General features: G+C 41.2%; 2 protein-coding genes across 3 annotated transcripts in view; one reads left to right on the top strand and one right to left on the bottom strand.

Moving 5' to 3' along the window:
* Positions 1 to 1,864: 1,864 nt before the first annotated feature.
* LOC111244040 (putative serine/threonine-protein kinase DDB_G0286841) lies at positions 1,865 to 8,021 on the top strand. Its single transcript, XM_022790589.2, has 5 exons — positions 1,865 to 2,252; positions 2,622 to 3,131; positions 3,430 to 3,643; positions 3,924 to 4,504; positions 5,541 to 8,021. The coding sequence occupies exons 1-5, from the start codon at positions 1,998 to 2,000 to the stop codon at positions 5,757 to 5,759; spliced, it is 1,779 nt and encodes a 592-aa protein (XP_022646324.1). The 5' UTR covers positions 1,865 to 1,997; the 3' UTR covers positions 5,760 to 8,021.
* The window catches only part of LOC111244041 (very long chain fatty acid elongase 7-like), a 42,012-nt gene continuing 23,198 nt past the window's right edge, over positions 7,627 to 26,440 (bottom strand). The window contains exons 2-6 of one of the 2 annotated variants that reach the window (XM_022790591.2): positions 12,099 to 12,245; positions 11,357 to 11,489; positions 10,141 to 10,289; positions 9,772 to 10,040; positions 7,627 to 9,516 (exon numbers count right to left, since the gene is read on the bottom strand). In XM_022790591.2, coding sequence (XP_022646326.1) covers positions 9,303 to 9,516; positions 9,772 to 10,040; positions 10,141 to 10,289; positions 11,357 to 11,489; positions 12,099 to 12,242 — 909 coding nt within the window. In that variant the 5' untranslated portion in view covers positions 12,243 to 12,245 and the 3' untranslated portion in view covers positions 7,627 to 9,302. Of the gene's footprint in view, positions 9,517 to 9,771; positions 10,041 to 10,140; positions 10,290 to 11,356; positions 11,490 to 12,098; positions 12,315 to 26,440 lie in introns of both variants that reach the window. The other variant, XM_022790590.2, reaches the window with a different exon arrangement.

Raw genomic sequence — 26,440 nt, 5'->3', positions numbered from 1 at the left:
AATCACGCTTGTATACGCCTGTAGAATGGAACAGATTAACGGGCTGGTTATATTACGTAAATGATTTTTCGCGTCAGGAAATCGTAGAGAAACACAAATCATCATTGCATTTAAGGTGCCTCTACTGATCTAGTTAGCTTTGCACCTAGTAGAACCGTTCTCGCAACCTTGATCAAAACTCTTTCCTTTGTCGGAATCTAAAATTTATTTGATAAATTTCTTTCTATCAAACAAAGGGTGTTCTAACACTTTTTTAAAATTAATTTTTTTCCAGCAAATTCTAGGTTTTTGTAATATTCCTGATCACTGCTACATTCGCCGTAGACTTTAGTAATTGTCCGAGATGCATTTAACGGTTGACTTTAAAACAATAGCAACACATATCAAAATGTTTAGCAATCTTATTTGGCGTATATTACATTCTTTAGCATATTGTATATATATTTTAGTATATATTGAACTATAACAATTTCCGCTATTTATTTACTCTACGTTTTCAATGCGTTTCAAAACAATGAAAAACAACGAGCAGTCCTGAAGTTTTTTAGGTGTGCAGAAACACAAAAAAGTTCCGAGATTACATTAAAACCATCGTTGTATGGTTGTATGGCATATAAATAACAGCCAAAAAGAAACAGTTTTCCGTGCTTTCAATGACTGAGGTTATTTTTTATATACTGGTAAAAAGTTAGCACACATTTCTGTGCGCCTTAGATCAGGCTAACCAGATGATGCCGACCTGAAAACTTTTAGTTGATGAGCATGCCTCTGACTCCGCTGACTCTTAACCGCAAGGTGGTTATTTTGGAGTACGAATGCGCGATTCCTTTAATAACTGTCCCGCTTGCCGAGTTGGTCTGCTTCAAAGCTATGGACCCCCAGGTTTTAATAAATACTAACGTCCTTTACGAAACCAATTCAGACTTGCAACGACAACGGCTTAGCAGAAACATATCTTTTGATGGCGCCGGCCAGCTTGATACGCTACGATTGACAGGCTTACCTGTTCAATCGATGCTTCGCAAATGATACGTTTACTATACTAGCCAGATGCATTTGCCCTATTTGAAATAGTTCTCTTAAAAAATACACTCGGAATCGTTGTATAATTCGAACGCTCACAACGGGTCATGACGTATGCATTGTGATCAGTTACACAATTTTGATTTGATCTAGTCAGCTTAAAGGGTTTTGAATTCTATATGTCAGTGTTTCATAATGGAGCTACATAAAGTTTCATGCTCTAGTCCCTAATACTAACGTATTGTATCTTAGCCTTCTTACCGGTTAATCAAACGCTCTTAAGGTTACTCGAAAAAAAATGCACGTGGCATATCTCGAGATGATGTAACGTACCGTAGGCTGTTGGTACCCAATTTATACATAAAGCCCCCGTGATGGTTTTAACCTCACAAAGACTGTATGTATGACTATAATGATCAAAAGAGGGATGTGGATGCAGACGCTTTTGAAGTAGCGGGTCCAAAACATGTAAATGATCAATCTTTTGGACTGCAGCTTAGACATTATTGTAAAAATTAATCTCTTGAATAAAGATGCTTGTATACTATATTTTTTAATCTCCTTCAAATACTTAAGGCATCCTCAACGATGGACAGTTCGTCCGTAGCCTAGCGAATTATTATATTGTGACAATATCTCCAACATTCAACTTTCACTAGAGGCACTTAGATACGCTTCCTGAGGTATCACTCATTTCGTTACAGAAAACAGCAGTAGCTATAAGGACTTCCTTCTAGACACATTCATTGACTGAGCGCTGATGTGCTCTTATACAGCTCCCAAGCTACAGTCGCAGCCGTCGCAGTGTTTTGTTCAATGCATCGTTGGTAAATTACGCGGTCAAAGATTTGTTTTTCCTGAAAAATGAAGCAACACCCGCTTGGAAAGGGAGCACAGTTTAGGTGCCTAACGTTTTTCTGATAGCAATACGATATGGCGGGAAATTCAAAACTGTGTTTCCTCTGACAACAACGATGGAGGATCTGCTGTTCGATGCAGAAACTTTGAAGCGGGCACCCCTCCCGGCTAAAATTCTTGAGGAAGGCGAAGAGATCTTCCGGTTCACAGGAAAGACGGCATCAAGCTCATTCACACTCGAGAATACTTGCAAGGGGATAGCTCCTAGAGAAACTGCGAGTGAGAAGCGACGCAAATTCAAAGATGCGGAAGAACATGGCTATCGGAGAGCACCGGCGGTGCTCATAAGTCTTCAAGAGTTTATTAAGAAGGTCGGCCTTTAGGTCCTTGGCGAAGGCTTTTAATACTCTAAATACGTAATTATTCTGGTTCTTCATTTATAGAAAATTAATGCAAACTATACGAACTGCTCCACCTGCATCTAAGGTTTAGTAACTCTTCGCATTCGGTTGCATGTTTCTATCATAGACTCGATACAAGCAAAAAGCACACAAGCCTCATAAACTTCCGTCTCTGAACCAATAAGAAAGTGCTGTTTATAATGTACAGAAAGACAATTCAATAATAATTCTGTACGTGATAAATTCGGTTAAATATTCATAGCAATTACAATATGCCAAGTGGTGAATGCATAACGTTTGATCTTATAAATATGAATTCTGTTGACTTTTGGCTTTTAGGAGCGGTTCCTTAAAATGAAGCGACATCCGAAAGAGCACTATGTTAGGGAACAAGCGTGTATGGCCGCCTTTCAGCTACACAATCGTGTGAAGAAGCACGTTCTCGGATTTTCAGATATACGAGAATTAATTGTCAATATTGCTGATCTCTATGACTATTGTGCACAAGGTGTGCCAAGGAGAGCAACGATTGTCGTGGCTCGACTAATTCACAAACTGATAATAATAATGAATGATCTCGCGTCAGCAATTGAGATGAAAACTCAGGGTGTCGCCACAACCTGGTCATCGGTAGCGGAACGATACAAGCGTTTGGGAGCAGAAGATCCTGGCAAACCGGCTATCAATCAGATAATACCCAGCACTCAATTCTTTGTTACCGATAGTATATTAGGAAAGGGTGGATTTGGTTACGTGAGCCGCGTGACCTTTGGTGGCTCGGTCGCTATGGCCGTCAAACTTGTACCGCTGGATAAACAAGTTCAGCCAAAGTATGCCGTTGTTGATAAGGTACGTAGTGCGGTCGAGGTTTTGGCCCACCTTGACTTGTTCAGCACGATCATGCATAAAATTAGGCGCACACTTCATGTAACGTGGTGTACTATAGCAAAAGGTTGTTGATTAGTCCTAACTATAGCATATCGCATAAACTAGATCGTATTAATGATAATCGAATGACTTAGGTTGCTTGTGGGTTGTTTTAGACAGCTAAGGAAAATAAGCACGGCAGATATGAGTCGCTAATATATTCATGTAGGGTAAATTACGTATACGAAAAAACGTGACGATTTGTTTGACGCTATCACAGATTGTAGCGTGCATGGTCAATCATCCATTGTTGGTAAAGTGCTATTGTACATTTCGATGTTCGTCGGCCTACGTAACGGTGATGGAGTATGTGCTAGCGATCGATATTCTCAAAGCGTTGAGGCTGGCGCCTCCGCCTGATGGACCACCGATGTACGTGCGCCAACATATCGTCGCTCAGCTTTGTCTGGGTATTAGTTATATCCATTTTAAAGGTGAATGAGAAGCTTATTTTAAAAAAAAAGTATAATATACAAAGAGATGCGATAAAATTTAAGATCTACACTGTCTACTAGTTAGGTATCTGATATTATTTGATCAATAATTTAGCCTTAACGATCTTAGAAAAATTCTTAGATTACACATAAAGCTTTAAGCATTTATCCGTTAGCAGCGGCAGTAGCCGCTGCTTTTAGAATTTTTAGAATTTTAGAATTAGAATTCCGAAAAATCTTTATTATTTTGAAATTTTTTTTGAACTGTTGGTCAATGCAGGCTTCATCCATCGGGACATCAAACCTTCAAATCTACTTCTGTTGCCTGGCTGCCGCCTGAAGTTAATCGATTTCGACACCGTGAAGGTTGGCATGGGCAAATTTCGAAACTGGTATATGCATAACTGGTATCGGCGGACGACTAGCGAATTTCATGATCGAGAATCAGCTGGCACAAGGGCTTATTTTCCGCCCGAGGTTCTTACAAGAAAAGCCTATGGCCGATGTATAGATTGGTGGGCACTCGGAGTTACGCTTTACGAGATGGTTTGTGGCCGACTACCGTTTCGAGCTGATGATAATACAACTGTGAGGAACAACCTAGCCGACGTCATTAAGAAGGCGTCATTCGACTACCCGGAGGGTATTGACGTAAATCCCTACGAAAAGGATTTTATAGGTCGTTGTCTTACGAAAAAACCTTCGGTGCGTATGTGCTCGAAAGGCGGTTACGATGAGTTCCGTAAGCACATGTATCTAAAAGCCATAGACTGGGCCGATGTCGAACGCTGGTCAACTGTTGAATGGGTAGCGTTCGAACAACTTATGGAACATCAGATAGAAAATGCTTCTACAGCTAAGGTAAGTACTTTACGAGACTATTGTTTCAAGTACTACAACTCTGTGAGAGAGAAACAGGGACGATGGTACAGTGTGATTGGCCTATTTAACTTTGCGGTAAATCCTGAGGTATAGTAATTTGTTTATTTTGAATTTAATATATTTTTTTTGAACAAAGTTATGTTCCAGGTTCCCGCGAAAGTATGAAAGTTAACTGCTACATGATTTTCTTAGTTTTTCCTCCTATTTGTATTTCCTAAGGGATTCCGAAGAGATTTAGGCAAGCGTAAAAGTCTCCGAAGTATCAGTTATGTACATTATCGTACCAGAATAACTCGGATTGTCTTTAGAGACTGACAAGTCATACGCGTCATCCCAAAGCCAGCCAAAAATGGGGTTCAGGATGCCCGTCTATATCTACTGATCTTATTTAGACGAATGCGATTTTGAAAATCCCCCCGTAATTATAAGAGGTATTTCTGCTTGTGCTAAAGCCTAATAGATTTCTCCAAATTCAAAATTAATAGCACTAGTAAAAGCAGTGCTCCAAATCTGCTATTGTACTGCTATCTATAATTAAGGAAAGAACAGACAGATGGCAAAGAGCAAGTGCAATTATAATATATATATATATATATATATATATATATATATAGAGGTTATATATACTATATATAATTATAATATATATAGAGAGATTATCATTATATATATATATATATATATATATATATATGGAGGTATATTTAGGAAGCCAAAAATGATATAAGAAGAATATACTTAGATGTCGTTTCAATCTATGCAGGATTCTAAACCGAATGCTCTTGATAAAGCATTCTTTTTTTTAGGGAAATCAACCTGTCGGTCAGCTGGAAAGGTTATTTACAGGTAGTATGAACACTGGTATTCCACATAGAGGCCTAATCCGTAAAACTAATCCGTAAAAAAGCTTCATGGATCTTTGTATCTTTTTGTGTTTATGTTTACATTGTTATCTTAAAAATCACCAATCTGTGTTTTTGTTTTCTTTCATGTGTTCGCCTTGCGTACACCGCAGAATCCTGACCATGATCAGCGTTATCTCAGCCAGGTCGAACTAAATAACGATGACGCATCTAGTCCTCCGCTTTACACATTTGCTTCGAGAGGCTTCCTAACTGCTCTCGAGCGAATTCGACGAGGAGAACCGATTCTTGAGTCCGATATTCAGGATGCTCCGGAATACGTCGAACTCGACTGTTTCCAGGAGTATAGGTTTCAGGAGTTTGTTGCTTAACAGCAGCACTTCTGCTGGGTACAATCCGTCGTGCTGACAAGGTTGGCACATGCGTAGCAATCCCAAAACGAAGCAGGAACTGTGCACCATTTAAATACAAGCGACCGGCCTTATTAAATCGTCAGGCGAGACCTTATGTACAAGACCTCGTAATCACTAAGCAAGTATCAGCGACACATCTTTAATCTACGGTTTTGATTTTTGTAACCCTTCTCGTTGTTGGGCATCCTTTCGTTGGAGGCAAATGTTTTTTTTATGGGCAAGTGTTTGTCAAAGGATCAGCGAAATAGGTAAGCCAGTTAAGATAGTAGTTGGATTTGGTGGCTCTGATGGTCCTGTTCGTAAAAAAGAGAAAATCTATAGTGGCATTCGATTTAAATACGAAGCAGTGTTTAGTAATGGAAATACATGAAATATATGAAAGTAGATTTTTCTTACAAACCATGTATGCCGGGCTTGCAACCGGGCAGCCGCCAGTATTCAAGTTTGTTTCGACAAGTTACAACATAGGTGAAGTTAACTAGGGCTTTAACAAATCACAGTATGTTTTCTTCCGGTGAACCTTGCTCAGAGATTTGTTCTGTCAATAAGTACTAAGAAAGCACATTATAATTACACGGTTCATGTTAATGCGCGAACCAGTTTTTCCAGTCTCAGCTTATAGTTCAGATTTTTTTTTATTTATTTAAATTGCAGTTGTCCTGGTAAGCTGCAGCGATACTCGGCACTACCCGGTTGCAGTCATCTCTAGTTAGTCTCCTTACAATTATATGCAATATAAAAATTATTATATAGTATAAAAAATCTCATCGAATACTTCAATCACCTTCAAATAGCCCTCATTGATTTTTTCCGTTTTAGTAGTTACTCTAATCAATGTCCCCAAGTAATAAGTCATCTTTTTATTCTAAGAGAATCACTCGATTATTTTCTGCCATGTCTTTATATATCATAATTAATCCTGTAATTTATCTTCATCAACCCCATAGGCTGGGCGCGAATATTCACCTAGTCTCTATGCTAAATAGTTTTGCAAGTAAATATTTAATAAGTGCAGTTTCGTACCTATTTATGTAAGGATCGGAAGTCTAGCGACCTGTCACGTTGGTTGCCAAAATCACCGTTTCGAAAGGTTATTTTACCTATGCGGCAATTTCTTACACATTTTACCATACAGCCATTACCGACTATTGCTGGACCTAGTGGTGCTTTAGGTATTACAGTTACTATTAATGTTTTTAACATTTTGGTTTCTAGGACACGTTTTTCTTTGTTGTTCTAGGTTATTAAAATTTTGTGATTTGTTATCCAAGTACTTTGGCTAAATGTAAGGATAATAAGGCTAGTATCGTTTGACTCGTCTTACATTTAGCCAAAGTACTAAAATAAATATATTTTTAAAAAAATAAAAAAATTGTGGATTTTGAAGACAACGTTCAAAATGAGAAAAGCAAAAAAGACCGCACTACTTAATCAAAACTTTAAAGGTTAAAATAAAACGAATTCCGGCAAAAAAAGATGGATTAGTGCTTATATTTCATGAACAATAATTCTTACTTACAACTTTATAAATCTGATTTAGTTCGTACATATATATCTATAATATTTGTTGAGAAAATGCGTCCTATTAATTTTCTAGTAAACCTCACTGCCTTATTTCGGGAAAATACCCTAATTATTAGTCTCTAAAAACACTCTATAGAAAAAAAAACAACACATTAAAGTAACAGAATCGTACGGATCGTAGGTACTCGGATAGTAGTTTGTACAAACTTCCCCTGACGGACACAAAACAGTCCGTCCTATGGTATGTGAATAAAATACATCAAATGCCTTTAGTATATTATATTTAGAGAATACAATTACGTGTTATAAAAAAGTTACGTTTTTATTTTACTACGCATTGACTGTTCAAGACTGTCTTGAACATACGTGTAACACTATTAACTAAGCGTGCCCCTTATATGCCGTCTAGTTTGCGTTTAGCTCCTATAGTCCCGTGTACCTCCCAACCAATTCAATATAACAACTGTGATATAGCGCCTCTTTCTCAGCCGGTACTAAGAGGCAAAGGATCTAATATAGGAAAGAAAATAAAATCCATGTTTCTGTCACATGCTTGGCAATGTATTTCATTTGTTGTATTGTCTTCATCAGTTCCTTTGGATGTATCGATTATGTACAAACAATTAATTAGTATGAAGGGTCTATAGGAATATGTACACTTGAGTCGTTTACCAACTTAAAAGCGCAGGCCTAACACATCACGAAAAAAGATGCTTAGTACTGTATAGCGAATATAATAAAATACAAGGAAAAAACGTCTTGAACGTTAATACAGCAAAAGTCGCGTGCGTCATTGTCGCTAACTCGAGAGGCTTACGAATCGGGTTTAGAAACTTAGCTACAACCTCTAAATGTAACGATCTCATTTAAACTGATACACCATTGACTGTGGTGCAGTTTGAGCCGAAAACATTGTCTCATGGTGTACGGGTAGTTGTTCATCAAATCATCCTAACTGCGCGACAAGCATTTCGACGCCCTTGTAATGCCTAGGACGAGCTAGCGACAGAGAGCTACGACAAGCAAAATAAACAAAACAGTGTGCCCGAATGACACGAGTCGATATAAACGCTTGGTCCTGGCTACGCATACCTAGAAAGATTTATCTCGCCTTTGCTTAATACTTTTCAAGTTCCTCCGTTAATTAAACCGGTTATGAGAAAGCACTTTTTTGAGAGAACACTCGTATGGCGCCGCGTCAAATAAGATTGCATCAAGACAAAATGTAGAATAACCGTCACCTACTATAGAATAGACGGGCACTAGTCGAGACAAGCGTTTCATTTGGGTCGCAAATGGAGATGTTGTAGATAGTATTAGAATTGTTCTGCTACTTTGCGTATCTACAATCAGTACGAATATCGAATTCTAAGAGTATTTTCTGTGGATCGTGCATTGGCTACGGCTAACGAACGTGGAAGATTTGATTGTAAACATTGTATCCGATGTTGGCTCGTCAGTAAATGATTCCCTGACGAAAACTGGGCAGGATGTTGGCCCATCGTAGTGATTGCTGTGGGCGTCACCACAAACCCTCCCTGATATTCCTCCTACTCTGCGAAAATTCAATCCTTATTTTCTTGGTATCGTTGTTCCTTATTATCTGTAATATTCCTTGCTCCTTATATATAAACGCACTGAATGTCTAAAAATTTTATTTATGACGCCTAAGCATTGTACGACTAGTGACCGGCGAGATATCAACAACAAACAAAGCAGTTGTTGCCGGGGTCTCTAAATCCTACCCGGAATGTCAATGCCCTACACCGAGTTAGGATTTAATCCAATCTGAGCTTTTCATTAGTAGTTCCTTTCGCGTCGTTATTGAATCACCTAGACCCTCTGTGTGAAGGCCTGGGATCCATCGGGGTCCGAATGCGAGGCTGGCAGGACATGATACAGCGGGTAGAACTAAAGTAAAAATTACTTGACCGTTTGGCGACTTAGACCTTTAATCTGATATTCAGTTATGATAGACTAAAGGCTTTTTTTAAGATTTTCGCTCTCGACAACGTTGTTGTTATTGTTAATGGAGCATACGCTTTGTTGGGCGGCTACTGCAGCGGCGGCTGCAGCTTCCTTTTGTAGCTTCTCATCGCGTTTCTGGCGATATGACTGAATGTAGAAGTGGAAAAACTGAAGAAAGAAGACGAAGCACTGGAACAGCATAAACGCCGGGAGGGCAGAGTATCTGAAAAAAAAAAGGTCGACAAAAAAAGATCGAGTTGTATTAATGATTTCCAGACGACAAGCAGAAACTAACTTGTGACCATCAATGGGGCAGCAAGTCAGTAATTTGTAATGCAAGTAAAGTGTCCTAGAGTGAGGTCAGATGGCCCTATGACGTTTAAAAATCTCTATGCGTTTCATTGCATGACTTTTCTAACACTCGTCGTATGTACGGGTACTGTTATCTGGCTGGGTTATCTGGCTAAATAGCACTTACCGGTTATTAAGCCAGAACACGAGCATAATGTTCCGCACGATCATAATCACGAACTGGACAAGCTGCAATGTGGTAAGGTACTTTTTCCACCAAAGGTACTTCTGGATCTCGGGACCGCATGCCGACAGAAAGTAATAGCCATACATAACTACATGAATGACTGCATTGAACGTGAGCTCAAACGACGCGAGCGCGAAGCCACCGTACGTGACATAGAGATAAACTGAGAACGTCACGGATACGTGATGAAAAACGTGGAGGGTGGAGACCTAACAGAGAAAGAGGTTTTGTTTGTCAAAATAATACAGCACTGCATATTGTAAATTTTTTTTATGAGGTTCACTCATCAAGTACATTTATGATGCACACCTGTCGGAAGCGCTTCCTTAAAACGAACAGGATGGTCTCAATACATTCGGACAAGCGAAGGATAAGATAATACCAGGACACATTCAGAAGCAGAATCGTGGTCGGGTGATCGCCAAGGTCAGGAGCAGTAAACCACATGTTGAAGTGTCCTACGAAGAAATGTGTAGTAGTTAGAGAAAAATCGAAAATAACTGTAGGAAGGGTATTATTGGATGCTATATCTACCCACAATGGTTATTCAATAAATGAATTTCCTATTTGCACACGGCAGCGAAGAACGACAAGTCAGGTGTGAAAATTTTCATTAGTCAGCACTGACGGCTAACCCATTTAGTCTATCGTAGCGTCCTGACTGAGCCTGGAAGGATATAACTATTCGTTGCATCATATCATAGCTAGTGTCAGGGAACAACAGCTCGACCTTGCCTAGGATGGGTCATGGCTGCACGTTTTCGCTCTTATGCGTAAAGGTAGATTCGTCAAGCAAATCGAGTGACTACATGAAATATTATACGAGTTGAACGATATAGCGATTCTTCAAAGAAAAAAAAAGCAAATGTTTGAGAACGACGCTCTTTTCGGCGATGGTTTTCCTATGGTAAAGGTTCGTTGTGCCGGGCAGCTTCGAAAGCAACACCGATCCCTAAGCAATTTATTTTTTGTTGTTCTCACTAACGACTGTGTCGCGTTGTTAACAGGGACCAATTACTGAGAAAACAGTCAGAATGATGATTAAACAGTCGGTTAGATTTAATCTCGCGAACGATGGCAATATGTAAATGTAGGAGATTCAAATTTTGCTAGTGCCGTTGACGAAGACCTTTTTAATAAATATGACTAACACTTAATTTGATTTACTCGGATGTTTAACGAAGTAATGATTAGAGATGTATGTGTAGATAGACGAAAACCTGTCTCGTCCGACCTCGGTGTCGAGTGCCGTAACGCGCTAAACAGCTAAAAAAATTTTTTTTGCATAATAGTGATGAGCTAACGATGATTCCCGGTATATGAAATGATGTCTGTAGCAATCTTTAGTGTAAATGTTTCAAGCGCGAATACGTATACCGATCTGCCTTTAACAAATTTCTCCGGCCATATGTCATGGGCAGTTTCAATTGACGTCTCAAACTTCGAATAAAGCCTTCAGTACAATTCGAACGTTACGTTATCGATCGATTAGATTAACGTCGATCTATAAGCAGAATGAAGATACCTTTCCAGAAAGCGTGGTAGTAAACGTAGCTGGAGATAGACAAATTTGTTATAACCATAGCAGCATTATAGAGAAGAATAATGGGACGCAATTCGTATGCCTTCGAATTCTTCATCATCGCCGGCCCGATAACCTGAACGAAGCATTCAGATGCAAATGGTTATTAAAATAATACTGGTTAGCCCATAGAAGATTAAAAATCAATTGACCAGAATACGTCAGGTCAATATTAACAGTTTCAATTAAATATCATTAATAACACCAAAGAAGCACCTAGTTGACATTGAAGATTTTTTCGAAATGCTAGTTGGCGTTGCTTAGTCATCAGATAAGTTAGCCATATATCAACTAACAGTTTCCATGACAACGCAAGAGATTAAAAACCCCTGATGATCCAGCTTCAAATCCGAGGTAGCAATGCGCTTAGTATATGCAAAGCGCAAATGATTTTTTTCGTATATTTACAACGAAAAAACATATTTGCCCTAGCATTATGTGCATTGTTCTATCTAGCCGATTTAATAAACTACTATTTATATTACAACAATGAATTTTGAGCGCTTGTCAAGTTAAACAGCACGTCGCCTATAAGCACGTCCACTCTATCATTCCCGTGAAAAGTCAGTGCAGGTTTCTAGGTTTGGAACTGGACGCAAACACTTCTTTGTGTCGAGTGGTTTAGGTGTCTGAAGCAATGTTTAACAGCATTACCACGATCCTCCTACGTTACCTAGCCACTCACCTTGACGATATAAACATAACAGGCAAGAATAGTGACGATCGGCGCAGGGTTGCCTAACAGGAGCCAACCGTCAACTCGAGAATCTTTGTCCGGCAGGGGCAACCAGCTCTGGCTGGGCACTGTTTCAATATCCAGCGAGGCCATTGCCTGGCACGAAGCGAGAAAAAGGAGCACAGGCACAGAAATCAGTCAGTCGAATTTCTTTTAACAGTGAGCCTGAAACACACATTGTGAAGTGGTGTCAATATCAATAATAGAGATTCAATGTAGGGTAGCTGTTGATAGCAGAAGCCTACCGCGAACGTAGAAGCTAACGATAGTACGACCGTTAATAAAACATTGATGCCTTTTTGAATAGGTTGTGGCCCTTAGTGTGGCCTTAATTGGAGTGGAGATGGTACTCTCTAACATCGACGCGTTTCTCGAAATATCAACGCTAGAATCATCAAGCTGCTGCATTATAAATTAGATGCTATCCACGACAGCCTCGATGATTTATAGAATAGATACATTGTTACCTCAAAAAGAAACCTGCCCTCAAGGTAATACGTAACCTAGAAATGCTGCTGCTATTAGAATTAATAAAGTTACAGTTTCCGTAAATCGTGTCTTAACCAAATGAAACTTTCATAATTCCCCGTTTAGCATCAATATAAATAAAAAAAAAATAAACAAGTATGAATATTTCGAATTAGGTAAAAGTTATTACAATTCTAAACAATGCGAGAGACATAAAAAGCAATTCTAGTTCCTCTATAAAAGCGGCGGATAAAGTCTGAAAAATTGAACATTAACCTAACGAAATTTCACATGCAACGTGAGAGGACGCTACAACGTCACTGACAGTTTGTCTGCCAGCGACTGCCTGGATTGGACCGCAGCTAGTACTTTCGATGCTTTCCAACTTTTCTATTTGCTCGCCGACAAATTTCCTCTATTAGCAAACAATTTCCGATGCGGGAGCAGAAACGCGTTCATGACCTTCTACTCGGTTCGATGGTCCATTTGTTAATTTTCGCACATGACGGTTGTAAACAGGACATTTGAAACTTGAAGGAAACTTGTTTCTTGTGTCTCACGGACATATTCATACAACGGAACGGCGCGCCAGTTGTTAGACGCCACGCCTTCAAGCTAATCAGGGATCGGAAATACTAGTGCGTATGTTTTCTTCTTAATTTTCAAGCTTGCTTGTAAATTCCTATTGCAAAATATATAGGTACATGTATATACTAAAATCGGAAACAAATTTCGACGGTGTAGTAATCTTAGACAGCACCTCACTTTGATAAAGATGCTCCGTACGGTTGAGTGACTGACTTGTTCAGCATACGAAGCGTACATGCCAACGTGCATCAATGCAAAGAAAAATCGATAATTCTGCACGTAGAATACCGTCACTTACAAACGTCCTCAGCATACCTTAACTACAGCTTCTACGTGCCTTACGGTGACTGTTTCACAGTATCATATTGTCATGCGTTTGATATCTATATATAATGTGGACGTCAGACGTCCAGGAAATTTGGAATCGTCCAAAAAAAAATTCTAGGTCATGCCACGCAAGCCAAAATGAAGATCGGAGTCATTAACACGACAGCGAAACGTGCAGACACATTATGTTTCAATTGTATGCATGGCTTTTAAACCAATAACAATATATACTATCAATAGTAATAAAAAGATTTTGAAAAAATATTCCTTAACCGCACCCAAATATTGGGATAGTACTTCTGCATAGAACAACAAAAATGTGCCATAAGCTTTTGTGAAGACTTTAATTCGGGGTCTAAATTGCTTTCAGATTATATTGAAAACGTAACTGAGATATAAGCGATAAACATATTGTCTATATTTCAAGCTGGAAGCATGAGTAAGTCGATCCTGGTACATTCGAGACTGCCTCAAATAAGCAGATATGAATATATTTAGCAGATGTACAGGATGTAACAAAACACAAAGTCTGCAAGGAACTAATCACCGGGCTTACATTCTTTCGACTTTTTCGAAAATGTGTAAGGTGTCGATCAAATTGGTAACAGATCATCTATTTCTGAAACCAACCGCTAACTTCTGCATCGAAGTTCCGAAATTATCAGAAATGGCCCTGTACTCAACTTTCATAACAAAGTTATAAGAAGCATTAAGAAAATCATTCATAGTTCCTTGTACGAGAAGACATAACCTAGAACGATCTACTTTTATCTAGAGCGAGCATTTGTACCATGCAGAAGTTTCCCTGGAATTTTATGCGTACGACTTCATCATCAACTTACAGTTATATTGAATTCTTGAATATACACTGAAAAGCCAAGTGTTTGATTGTCACTTTTTTGACGGTCTGTTTGTTTCTTGCTACTACTATTCTTATTCTAAAGCTACCCTGTTTACAACTTTTTCGATACTTTTAATACAACAAAAAACGCGTTTCGCCTGTGTAATACAGAAAAGTATTCGGGAACGTGAACTGTCGCTTTTATCTAATTCTTCGTACAACAATGGCAACAATGTTGTGGCAACTATACTACAGCGTACGATGCGTCGTAACCTCAACATAATACCTTAACCCCACTTTAAAATTCTTCTACATATTTCGCCATTGTCCTATCCACTTTCGGCCTATCCGTCCGTCGGGATATGGACACATCACACTAACAGCGTCGTATTATAATAGCACCGAGGTGAAAAATGAAGGTCGACCTCTCCGTTGCCCTACTGCAATGAAGTGAATTGTCCATTGTTACTGCTGTGCTAAACTCTAATAGAATTGCTGTCGCTCTTATCAACAAATCAAGGCAAATAAATTGTTTTTAGGCAAAATACTGAACCAACAATTACTGTTTAACGCCGGGCGGTCAGGGACTGGAGGGGGTTGGCCTGCCCCACAACTTTTATTTAGCAAGCGGTTCGTCCAATGGCTTCACTCCGCGGAAAAATCCGTCGCAGCGTGCTACATATACATACACACGCACACACTGTTTTTGTTTCGACCGTACAGCCTGAAAATAGAAGAGCACCGAAAAAAAAAACGAAAAAAATATACAGTGCATATATGTGTATATAACGACGGCTGGTAACAAAAGTAAAACTGACGATCCTCGACATAGCGGTTTACAATTCCATCCAGCTCCTTGTTCCCTCCCACTTTTAAAATGAAGAAAAAAAAATTATACACTTCGTCGTGTCGAACGGTTGCCGTGAAGTTCAAGCAACTAATAACACGTCTGCTGTAATATAGACCGCGCGAAGTGTGGGGACGGCGCGTGCTGTGCGTTTACTACAAGAAAGAAAAACACATAGTGAAACACAGCAGAAGAAGAGGGATATCATTCACCGTTACAGCGCTCACTGTTTGCCGTATTTCTCCGTTGCTTACAATTGTTATTGTACGAAATACACACACAATGCACACAGAGGAAACAGACTGGACGCATGCGCGAGGGCGAGGGCTACACTTTTGTTTCAATAAAATTTCAGCGTCGTTCAATCGACAATGCTAGCGAGGGGATGAATTGAAATGATGCCGCATGGAAGAGATGTGGGTCAGTCTGCCAGCGATAAGCAGCGAGCGGATACAAATCACTGCTAACCGATCTAGCATTATAGAATTCAAGTTGTTGAAAAAAGTACTAGCAAAAAAATTAACCAATAGTATGTGGTGACAACGCTATTGCTATAAAGAAGGACAGTTGAAATGTACAGGCCCGCTGTAGTATGACGAGATCAGAACACAAAGGGGAGTTTTGGCTGTTCAATAGAGGAAGAGTAGCTTAGGCTAACGGTAGATACAAACAACGTGGTTTTCGCGCAACAGTCAAGCTCTGGTGAAAGAGCCCTTGACTCAGTTGAAAGTCATAACAGCTGGCGATACACAAGACCCGAATAGGGACTCAGCAAGTCATCATTCAGCCAATCGTCGCTGAAATCGCGATCGACCATATAGTAACTATGGGTGAAGGCTGACCCGTATCAGGAATAGCGCATGGCTCTTCATGTCGAAAAGGTCGATGCGGATGATCGTAGTGCTAGCTTGCACATGTTCACGGTCAAGCAGCTAGTGGTCCATCGATGGCAAATGATGACTTGAACCGACGGCCAAACGGAAATATACACGATTGGCAGTATTATTAGCTAAAAACTAATGAAAAAATATGCGCAATGTCCTTAACAAATGCCACCAGTGTATACACCATAGAATTAGTCAATATAAATAAATTAGATTTGAACCAAAAATTGTTATGAATCGCTGTGACTTTTACACATACGCGCAAAATGTCTATATTTACGACGGTAAACAGTTTGTCTTTCAGAAACTGCAGGAAATTACTGAAATAGCCAAATAAAGTCTGGCTAAAGTGATGCTAAAGAAGCAAGTATGGTACTCTACGTTTGACCCAAGGGCTAACGGCCCGAATGCGTCTTCACGCTGGCTACGGTAACCACGGTAACGACGCTGTTTATCACAGCCACAGTTATGTGTATCAGCCTTCTGTTTGTATAGCTGAGATTATATGCGAACAGCAAAAACATGGTAAGTTCGAGACACAGACATCCTAAGCAGGACGCAGTTACGCCACATAGCTAGCTAAACATTACTCCTATAGTACTCTCGTCATCTATCAAAACCATTATATGGCTGTTCTCAAGCTTAAAAACATGGATTCTGTTTGCCATGCCGCAACTTCCAAGTCAGTTCGAGCTATAGTGTTGGAAGCTGTATTGATAGAGAGAATCTAACAACATTGGACGAGTCATTAAATACGTGCGTTAGAAATTTCTGCTTTTTTTGCCCGCTACAGGCAAAGACGACGGGATTGAGATCTCGTAATAGACAAAACCTTCGAAAATAAATCTTCGAAAGAATACGTACGAGGATACCCAGTATGTTACTTTCGAGCAAATCCTCGTTACACCAGAAAAGAAGCACAGTGAGCAAGATGCAAACCATAAAGTATTGAAATTTTAAATTATTTTAATATTAGATTTTGAAATTAAACTTTATAGGAGAGCGTATCAGAAGCTCCGTCATTCCACACCTTCCAGTTCTGGTGATCAAATGTCGACCAGCACATCATCATTGCACGAAGTTCCGATACTTTCTTCTTTGGTCCGCTAAGTTTGACTTCTGTTTCACGCATGACCAGGTGCCCGCCAATATTCAAAGTTTCTGCCTCTTTAAAAGATGTTTTGAGACCCTTGTCTTGATCCTGGTCGGGCTTGTCCAATTCAAAGGTTTTGTCAAGCCACATCTGGTTATGTAAAGCGTTTGATTTTGTAGATCTGTCAAGTGCTTGAGGGTCATTTTGGCCCAATTTCGCGTGTGGTGACGTGACTGTGGGGGGCTTGAAGGTTTTAAGTTGTGCTGATTGGTTTTGTCCATTTTTCATTCGTAAGTCTGGAGCTTGTCCGGAAACAGGCTTGGCGAAGTCAAGAGTTCTGCGATCCTCATTACGAGGCCTTGTTTGATCTTCGGAGCTGGGATGCTTTGACATTCCCCACCCGAATTCATCTTTGTTTCTTCGTGTAGGTTTCCGGCTTTTCGACAGGCTGGTGGGCGTTGGAATCTTGGAAAGAATCTTGGATGGGCTGGTTCGCTCAAGAGTTTTTGAAGGTTTAGCCTGTTTTGGATTTGACACGAGTATCTCCTTTTCGGCTGTAATCATTGGTTGAAGGCCGGTGGTTTTCGGAAGATTCTGCGTGGGATCATATGGAGGGCCCTCGAAGCTGTGACTCTTTGACTGTCCTACTGTAGCGTGTCGTAACGAGTGGGCATCGGCACTTGCAAGCCCATTCTTATTTTGTTTTGTCGGTTTTCGGCTCTTTGAGGGGCTAATAAGACCCTTATTTCTCAACAGATTAGCCGGAATCCCCGACAAACTCGTAGTTTTTCGGTGTATTCCAGCATTCGGATCCTTCAGATTCTTTCCAGCTTCCTTACTCAATGTTTGGCTTTTTGACTTTGATGAGCCCTTAGACCTTCGCCAAAATGCTGGCTTGTCATTTCTGCTACGCTTATCTTTGGTTAATCTGGGTATCTCCCTTTCGGGTATTACCAGGCCATCGGGTGCTTTGATAATAGGCTGTAGGTCGGCGGTCTTTTGAACGCTTCGCGTGTAATCGTTTGAGCTGGGGCTCCCGACATGCAGACCTCCGAAGTGGGAGTTATCCTGAAATTTTTGCGCTGGTTGTCGGCCTTTTGATGAACTCACAGTTTGTCGCGAGGGTATTAAAATGCCCTTTTTTTCGGGCGTCTGTGTTCTCGGCTTAAGCTTCTTCTTACATAAGTCCTCATAAGTTATACGTAGCCCCTGAATGTCACCAGTCTTTGGACGACTATGACAGTTTTGCGCGGCATCGATATCGGTTGTGTAATCTTCTGTGTCAAACTCCGTTTTACCTAGCGCTACGAAAGTTGCCTCCGTATCGGTATTGCTACCTGAGCCTCGCACTTTGTTCGCGCCTGCGTCGGTTAGACTTCGATTTGCCAGAGCAACATCCGTCGTTATACTACCATTTGGTAAAGGGGCGACGACGTCCCTAATCTTGATCGCTTCCGAAGGTGAACACGCCATAGCTGACGAACCTCTTCGTAAGGGATCTAGACAAGGCGGTCGTGGGCGACCAGCCACAAGGATAGCATCGAAGTGCCGGGTATTTCCACCCAAAGCAGGATCAAGTGATGTGAGCGTATCGAACGTTCTGTCGCTTTGAAGTGTTTGGGTATCGATCGGATGTATTTTGTCTGCAGGCAATTGACCCTTCGCTGGGTATGGTTTGTCAGGTTCGCATTTTTCCAGAGACGGTTTCTCTCCACGATCTTTTCTTTCGCGTAGCGGCTCCTCGGGGCGTCGCTGTTTAGCAGCCGAAGCATTATCGAGAGGCCGCATCATTTTAGGTGATGGCGTCTCTGCTACACTTGTTCTCTGGGCAGCTTTACCTTCTCGCAATGGTTTGTTTTCTAGCGGCTTGTCCGCCTTGCCCACCGGCTTGTCGTTTTTGACAGAAGACTCCTTCTGTACTATACCTCCAGGCCGCTTTAGGTTAGCTAGATTTTGTGGGGAATCTCGACGGACTTCCTGCTGTTTTCTTGCTCTTTCTGGTGATAGCTTGTGCGAAGTGTTGCTATATTTGGGTGTTGTCGAGATTCCTGACGATATCCTCCGTGATGCCATGCCTTTTTCTACTTCTCCTAGAACATTGTCCGAAGAAATACTTAGTTGCGCGTCTCCGCTCGTCGATGGTCCGCTTTCTAGAATCCCCGTGGAACTTCTTAGGGGTTCTGGAGCTCCTGATGAGACTCTTACAATATTTTCGGGCATACGGGGCTCATTGCGATGAGGCGACTGTTTGGGAAAAGAGTCTCTATGTTGTTTTCTCACTATCTCTATACATCCGGGAGAAACTGCTTGAGAGCTGCTGCGTCGGGATGGCTTTGCCTGTGAAGGTCCTGCGAAAGGCTTTTGAGGTTCGCTGCGTTTGGCTGCTTTTTCGGAATATCCCGGCGAAACTACGTTAAAGTCATTCTGTTGTGGTAGCTTTTGTGAGATTTTTGGTAAAAGTCCACTTGAATCTATCTGCATTTCTAATTTTTCGATATTTGCCATAGGCCGCTTGTCAATTAAGACTCCAGGCTGTCGAGATTTTTTTAAAAGGCTTTGGGGGGATTTAGCCATATCGCTTCTGTTAGAGACTTTACGAGAACTAGCGACAAGTTTTGATTTTCTAGAAACGTCTTTAGACGCTTTTGCCTTCCCAGTCTTTATTGAAAACGTTTTTAAACTTTTTCGTTTAGGATCGAGAATCTCCTGGCGCGAATCCACCTTTTGTTTTGGTTTCTCTGAGCCTACTAGAGAAGCTTTACAGATATTAGATAGATAGTCTGACTTTGCGGGAGATCCCGGCGTTGCCTTGAAACCGTCTGCTGGCTGGATAGATTTCTGCTCAATGCCTGGTGAAATTTCTGAAAGACCATAAGGCTGCCGAGATTTCCGATCCAAGCATGTTGCAGCATCTTGTTGCGGTGATTCTGCTCGTTCATCTTGTTTCAGCTCCAATCCTGAAAGTGCTGACTTGCGAGAATCAGGCTTTGTTTCTTTCGAAAGTTTCTGTGACGATTTACCGCTTGGGACGGTTTTTTGCTTTGAATACGCTTGACCACCTGGAGAATATTTTCCTTGACTAGGCTTTTCAACGATTTTATTACGGGGTAAACCTTTATCCGCGAACAGCTTCCATGGTTTTGATTTTGACTTTGATTTTGGAGAACCCCTTTTACTCTTAGGTTGCTTATTTGTTTGCTCACTAATTTGGCCTTTGTCCCAAGATGGTTTCCATTGTTTAGATTTGGGGGGAGGACTTGAAGGTTGTTTCGCCTTACTAGGCCTATCACCATTCTCTTGAAGCGGGCTTTTATCTCCAATTAGCCTCCGCTTTTTTATATTTGAGGAAGGACTTGGAGACCCTGCTATACGAGCAGACTTTCTAGTTATTTTCTCATGAGGCTGATCTTTATTACCAAAAAGCTTGCGTAGTTTCGACTTGGTCGAAGGGCTGGGAGAACCTTTTTCACTGCCAGGCTTTTCATGAATTTGGCCTTTATCAGCAAACAGCCTCCACCGTGTTGACTTTGCCGTTGGGGTCGGCGAACCCTTCTCATCAACAGGCTGTTTAGCTTCCTTGCCACAAGGCAGACCTTTATTTGAAGCAGGCTTTTTTCGTGTTGTTTCAACAACGGGACTTGGTGAACACTGTTCTATACCTGGCTTTGTAGATTTTCTATGTTGGAATCGGCTTGACTTTCCTGTAGGCAGCTCCCCGCTGCTTGGTTGTCCTTTTTGGCCAATGTCTTTGCTCGTCCTTGCAGTCTCACTGTGTTGTTCAACTCGATCGGGGTCTCGTTCTTCTAGAGACTCTTTAATTTTGCGAAGACGTCGGTTTAAATCACGTTCTTTGCTTGGCGAATCTCGACATAACAATGCCAGACAGTTTTTCAACAATAGATTTTCTAACCGAAGTTCACTTGGACTTCGTGCCCGAGTCGACAGCTGGTTAATAGGATTCACACAGGAAGAAGGTTTCTGCCTTAGCGTTTTTAGGTCTTCTACGTGCTTCTCAAGTACATCCCGGATATCCGGACATACTTCGTGCAAGCTTCGATCACCGTTTACCTTGAGACATTCCAGTTTTAACTTCAAATCCTTCTCGGCGTTTTCAATATGTTGAAATAGCTTCTCGTAAACTGCGCCATCAGGTACCGTCCCACTCGATACATAACCCTCTGTAGGAGCCGCGGAGCAGCATACGCCGCAGGTATTTACAAGTTGCACATCCGAGCCTGGTTGAGATTTTCCTATGGCAACCTGCACGGTCACTGTAGCTGCTGCGTTTTTCTTTGGGCCGAGGTCCTCAGCATTGGCACTTCCACTATTCTTACCCGATTCTTTGCCGGTTCCACTCACTTGAGGCTTGCCCTCTTTATCGACCACAGCCATTGCTTGGCCGATAATTTGGTCTGACAGCGTTGTCTCTCCGGCATCGTTTTCGAGATACCGTTTGAGCATAGCTTCTGACTTTGCCACCCTCGCCTTAAAATTTTCGTGATGACTGTGCGCTTCCTTTTCCTCATATTCACGACTAAGGCTGTGCAACCTTCGAACGTCTAGATTCATGTAAACTTGGCGGTTGTCGTCGATACGCTCAAATCGCTGAATGTCCTCAGGGGTCAATTTCTGCTCGTGTGTGAGTTTCTATGACGTTTCGAGATGCCTACTGGCCAGCTTTTCGGCATGATTGATATTCAGCTTGAAGTCTGCCCGACGTGAGAAATTGTCGTCGACATCCGTTATTCGCGGAGTCGGCTCAGCATCTTCCGATGTTGATCGTTCGGATAATAATGGGGGACTACGTCGTTCGAGACATGACGTCAAAACGACCTTAGGTTTCTCTTCCTTGCGAGTCACGTCCGTACTCGCGAGTCACTGGTCACGTCAAACGATGCGTACGTTACCGGAGTTACATTATTTAAACAATCAACTCTTTGGTCAATTGGGCTTATTGTTTACAGATTCTTCTAAATTCATTCACTAAATATAGCGGTGACGAAGTGCTGTAAAAGCATGAAACATTGATGCAACAGCTAAACGAATTTTCATAGATAATTTGATTTTGTGACTACAATACAAAGTTATAGGTGGCCGTAGCCCAAAGGGGTACAACGCTATGCAAGGTGAGTAGAAGTCGTGATCGGATAGCATGTCGAAGCTTAACACAATTTGGATCATAGCTACCTTTCGGCAAGTGAGTTGTTATGTTGCCCGGAAAAGAGGTTTACGATGCCCAATCCAAAAAATGCACCGAGTAATTTGCTTGTAACCGAAAATTTAAGGTAAATGTGAATACAGTTGGCCTCGTCTATTGTTTCTAGGCTCGCAGAAACATGCGATCGTGGACCTGACGGCTAGTTCAAAACTCTTACGGAATACGTTGTTTAAATCCAACGCTATAGTTTAGATAATCAAAGAATCAACGTAATCCAATCCTAAATATCGAATTGCCTTTGCCTGGCCTTAGACAAATATGCTGGAATATGTCACATGCTCAATGCTCGTTAAGCTTGTTTTTTACATACAGATTGACAAGAATGTCTCTTAACGTTATCATGCCAGCGTAAGATAAGTTCAAACAGTTATTTAATGTAAGGGGTAGCCAGCTGATAAGAAGCATTGGTAACTGTTTTGTAATACCATTTGTATGAAAATGCAGGTTCATGACCGCGTTGCCTTTTCTAAATATTTATACCTACACTTACCCCGCAATACATTCGTTTTCAGTGAGTTTCAATCAATCATGTCGAATATTTAACTCTTACATCATGTCAATGTCATGCATACACAGATCGATAATAATCTGATCCCCGATAACTAACCGATTTGGTCTAATATGTCGACAGCGAGCATAGGGTAACGGCCCCTTCGCCGACTATACAGTGAGTACTTAGCTAGCCATAAAAGCGATCTAGTAGACTACAGTCGAAGTTAAACGACGTCAAGATCCACGTTAATGATGAGCTTTGAGCTCACACAGCAATCTGTTGTACAAAAGATGGGAATGTTCGAAGCTCAAATTTTCGCGCTAAAACGCCGTAGTCGGTTCGCCGTAAGTACATAGATTCAGTATATCTGGGCATAGACGATTGCTTAGTGAACTGCCTCTGATGGTTACAGTCAAGAAGCTAGCCATTCGGCCCCGAGCTACTTTCGCACGTGTCGTAGCAGCGCAGCGCATCGCATCGCATCGCACCCAAACACAGTTGCCTTCAATTCGCTGGCAAAGGCCAGGAGATGAACGATCACTAAGCGCCATTGGATAACTTAGCTTGGTCATGTAAGCACCCGCCATACCGTCGCGCAATCAGCAGCGGCAGACAACAGGTTTTGTTGCTGGTGCTGGCCATTGGCTGAATTCGGACCACGTCCCGGTGGCTGATTGCCCGCCGATGTCCTGAAATGTTAGCGCTTGATGAAGATAACACGAATTTCATGACGAGATACAAGACCCGGAAGAGCAAGCAGCAAGAAATGGCAATCAAACCAGTCTACAGAGCCCAAATGACTGCTTTCGTCCCGTGAAACCATAACCGACGGACGTCGTCTGAATGGCCCACGGTGACCAGCACGGCGACCCCGGACTAACAGGCACTTGTCTCTTGCTGGACTAGTCGGCAGTTGGTTGGCGAGGTAGTCGGGACAGGCCAAAAGGGCTTTACCTGGTTGTCAAATCAGCGAAGAAAAGGACGGAGTAAAGAGGAGTCGTAGGGTGGGGGACTTGCTTGTTGCGGATGGATCCGACGTCTTCATATGTATTTGGTAATATGCCCTGGTTCGGACTTCTAGCGAAAGAGAAAGCTAAGCACCATTCAAAACAAGACGGTACGAACGAGCCATGCCCATATCTGCCATCAATACTGGCGGTAACAGCGGATTGACATGGTGGCAGCGCTTGCAATCACCACTTAGCTCGCGCAGGAAATCGCGGCGAACAATAGACTTTAGCTAGGATCTCTGCCAAACAAAAGTGAAATGCAAGTTGATTCGGCGCAAAACACTGAGCAGACGCTGGTTTTTTAGGTCTGTCACCATCCAATATACAATTGAGGTCTGAATGTGTTTGTGTGTTGAAGGCAGCTGAATGGAAAGCGCGTTAATAAATCGGGAGCATAAGACATCGTGCCATGTAGAAACAGCGACCTATGACGACATCTTGACTGATTGAGCCAGCACATTAGGTATATCCCGTCAATACACATGAACGCCGCAACAAATGATCAGCTCCAAGGCTGTAAATATCGTAATTACTGCACTGGTAGCATCGTCAATTTCCACACATGCGTCTAAATACACATAATCTTGCCTGTCTGTTAATGATTCCGAGTGGTCCTGATTTATCAGTTCGCTATCCCGCTACACGTGCTATCCTACCACAGTGTCTTACGTTGCTGGCATAAGTTTCAGGGGCAAGGGGCCGGCGATAAAATGAGGATTTCGGAAAGTAGCGATTTTAGGGATCACATCACACTTAGTAAGACCCGCTGAGTGCAAATGACGGAGCAAATTCATCTTGTTCCGACCATCGTCATACAATTTTACTGCCCAGCTAGATGTTTGTCGCTCATCAGTCTGCCAGACTTCGTTTCACTATTGCACCGAACTACTGGTTCAATCATCGATATTGTTTCATATACGGTGATCGCGCTCGATCCTGTGTGAAGTATCCGTTTGCTATTCACTGAAGAAGACGACGATGCCAAGGATAGTTCACGGAACAATGCACGTCAATCAGACAAAAACAAACAAACAACACCTGTGGCGGCGCCATAGTTTACCACACATATATGGCAGTAGACAGAGTAATAATTCGGATCAAATTGTCTGTGGCCGGACACAGGGAGAGATCTAAAAATGGATAGCTTGATTAGGCAAATATTTGGAAATACCTATGCTTTATATCTCTTAATGCGATGCAACAAGTAATTTGAAATACATGTCGCATCTTCATACAATTATCTAGTCAGCGTTCTGAAATACTGCTTAGCTTTAGTAGGTGAACTCAATTTGACAAAGATCATTGTCTGTATGTTTAACGCGTATACCGATGCTTGTATGTTCAGGCGTTTCAGATGATGACGTCTCTAGAAATGCTTCCGTCAAATTTTCCTATCGAACGCAACAGTTGCCACTATCGGGATTCTGTCCTGCCAGCGAAAATAGTAGGACATTTGAGCGAAAATCTAAAAAAAAAAAAACATTTAAAAGCCACCTCTCAATATGATAAATAATATACGAGCATCTACGTACATCTGCGAGAGTATCCGTGACACAGGTATTGCATTCAAAACCTGTTTTGCCCTTATTTTCACTGCTTCTGCCAATGAGAATCGTTCCGTACGGTGCACCAGTGCGCTAGGCTTTCTGCCAAGCAAACTGCATTAAAAATAGAAATCGCATATTCTTTTTTTTTGTTAAATTATTATCATATTATATATAATACATTATATAACTATATAACCTTCCTAGGTATCTCCCTCGACCTAGCTATATATACATCGATATATAGCTCGGCCTATATTCAGACTCAAGTTCGACACGCGCTTAATTTTTCATATGCATCTTCCAGTGAAAAGAAGGTAAATGTTGCGCATTGATTTGCTTTGGCAGCGAAACTATCTTAAACCCCTATTGCAAACGAACGGAACGCGATCAACGTAATTGTACCAATCTGTCCCGACAACAACAATTGAGCTTGTGATATACCGCAGTATATTATTATTTATTATAATCTAACAGCGAGTTCATTATTCAGGCAATGTTACCTAATAAAAGCACACCCTATCGGCTGCCCGACCCGGAGATATAATAACTAATCAGCAGTTATACCAAAGCAAATTCAACATAAACCAAGTTCTCCAAGCTCCAGCTCTCTGTAACCAATCTACCCTGTCTATCTGTAACCGAACATTACATGCAAATATATCTGTACGATATACTGTATAACGGAAACAGATATCGTGCATATACATTTGCACGTTAACTCTCTGTCTGTATGTTCAGTGTTCTTGAAGGCGCCTACAACAAATTAAACAAATCTTGTTTTTTTTTTTTGCATTAGAATCACGCGCTCTTTTTCAATGATGAAAACAACGTAGTAAAAAAAGAACTTATTCGCGAAAAATTATAGTTCGTACCTTTACGCTGCTCGTGGTTTCATCATGCTAGTTTTGCTTGATCCTAGAAAGCTCGATCTTTATTCTGTCTTCCTTGTGTAACATTATAATTTTACTATTATTA

Source organism: Varroa destructor, unplaced genomic scaffold, assembly GCF_002443255.2.
Source record: "Varroa destructor unplaced genomic scaffold, Vdes_3.0 BEIS01000002.1, whole genome shotgun sequence".
Taxonomy (NCBI): Eukaryota; Metazoa; Arthropoda; class Arachnida; order Mesostigmata; family Varroidae; genus Varroa; species Varroa destructor.
The sequence above is the reverse complement of the archived record's forward strand: the minus strand, read 5'-3'. Positions and strand labels throughout refer to the sequence as shown.

Bases quoted from the DNA above. Each gene is read 5' to 3' on its own strand.
- LOC111244040 (XM_022790589.2), top strand. From the start codon at position 1,998: ATGGAGGATCTGCTGTTCGATGCAGAAACTTTGAAGCGGGCACCCCTC. The intron at 3,132-3,429 runs GTACGTAGTGCG...ACGCTATCACAG, and splicing joins AGTATGCCGTTGTTGATAAG to ATTGTAGCGTGCATGGTCAA. The intron at 4,505-5,540 runs GTAAGTACTTTA...CGTACACCGCAG, and splicing joins AAAATGCTTCTACAGCTAAG to AATCCTGACCATGATCAGCG.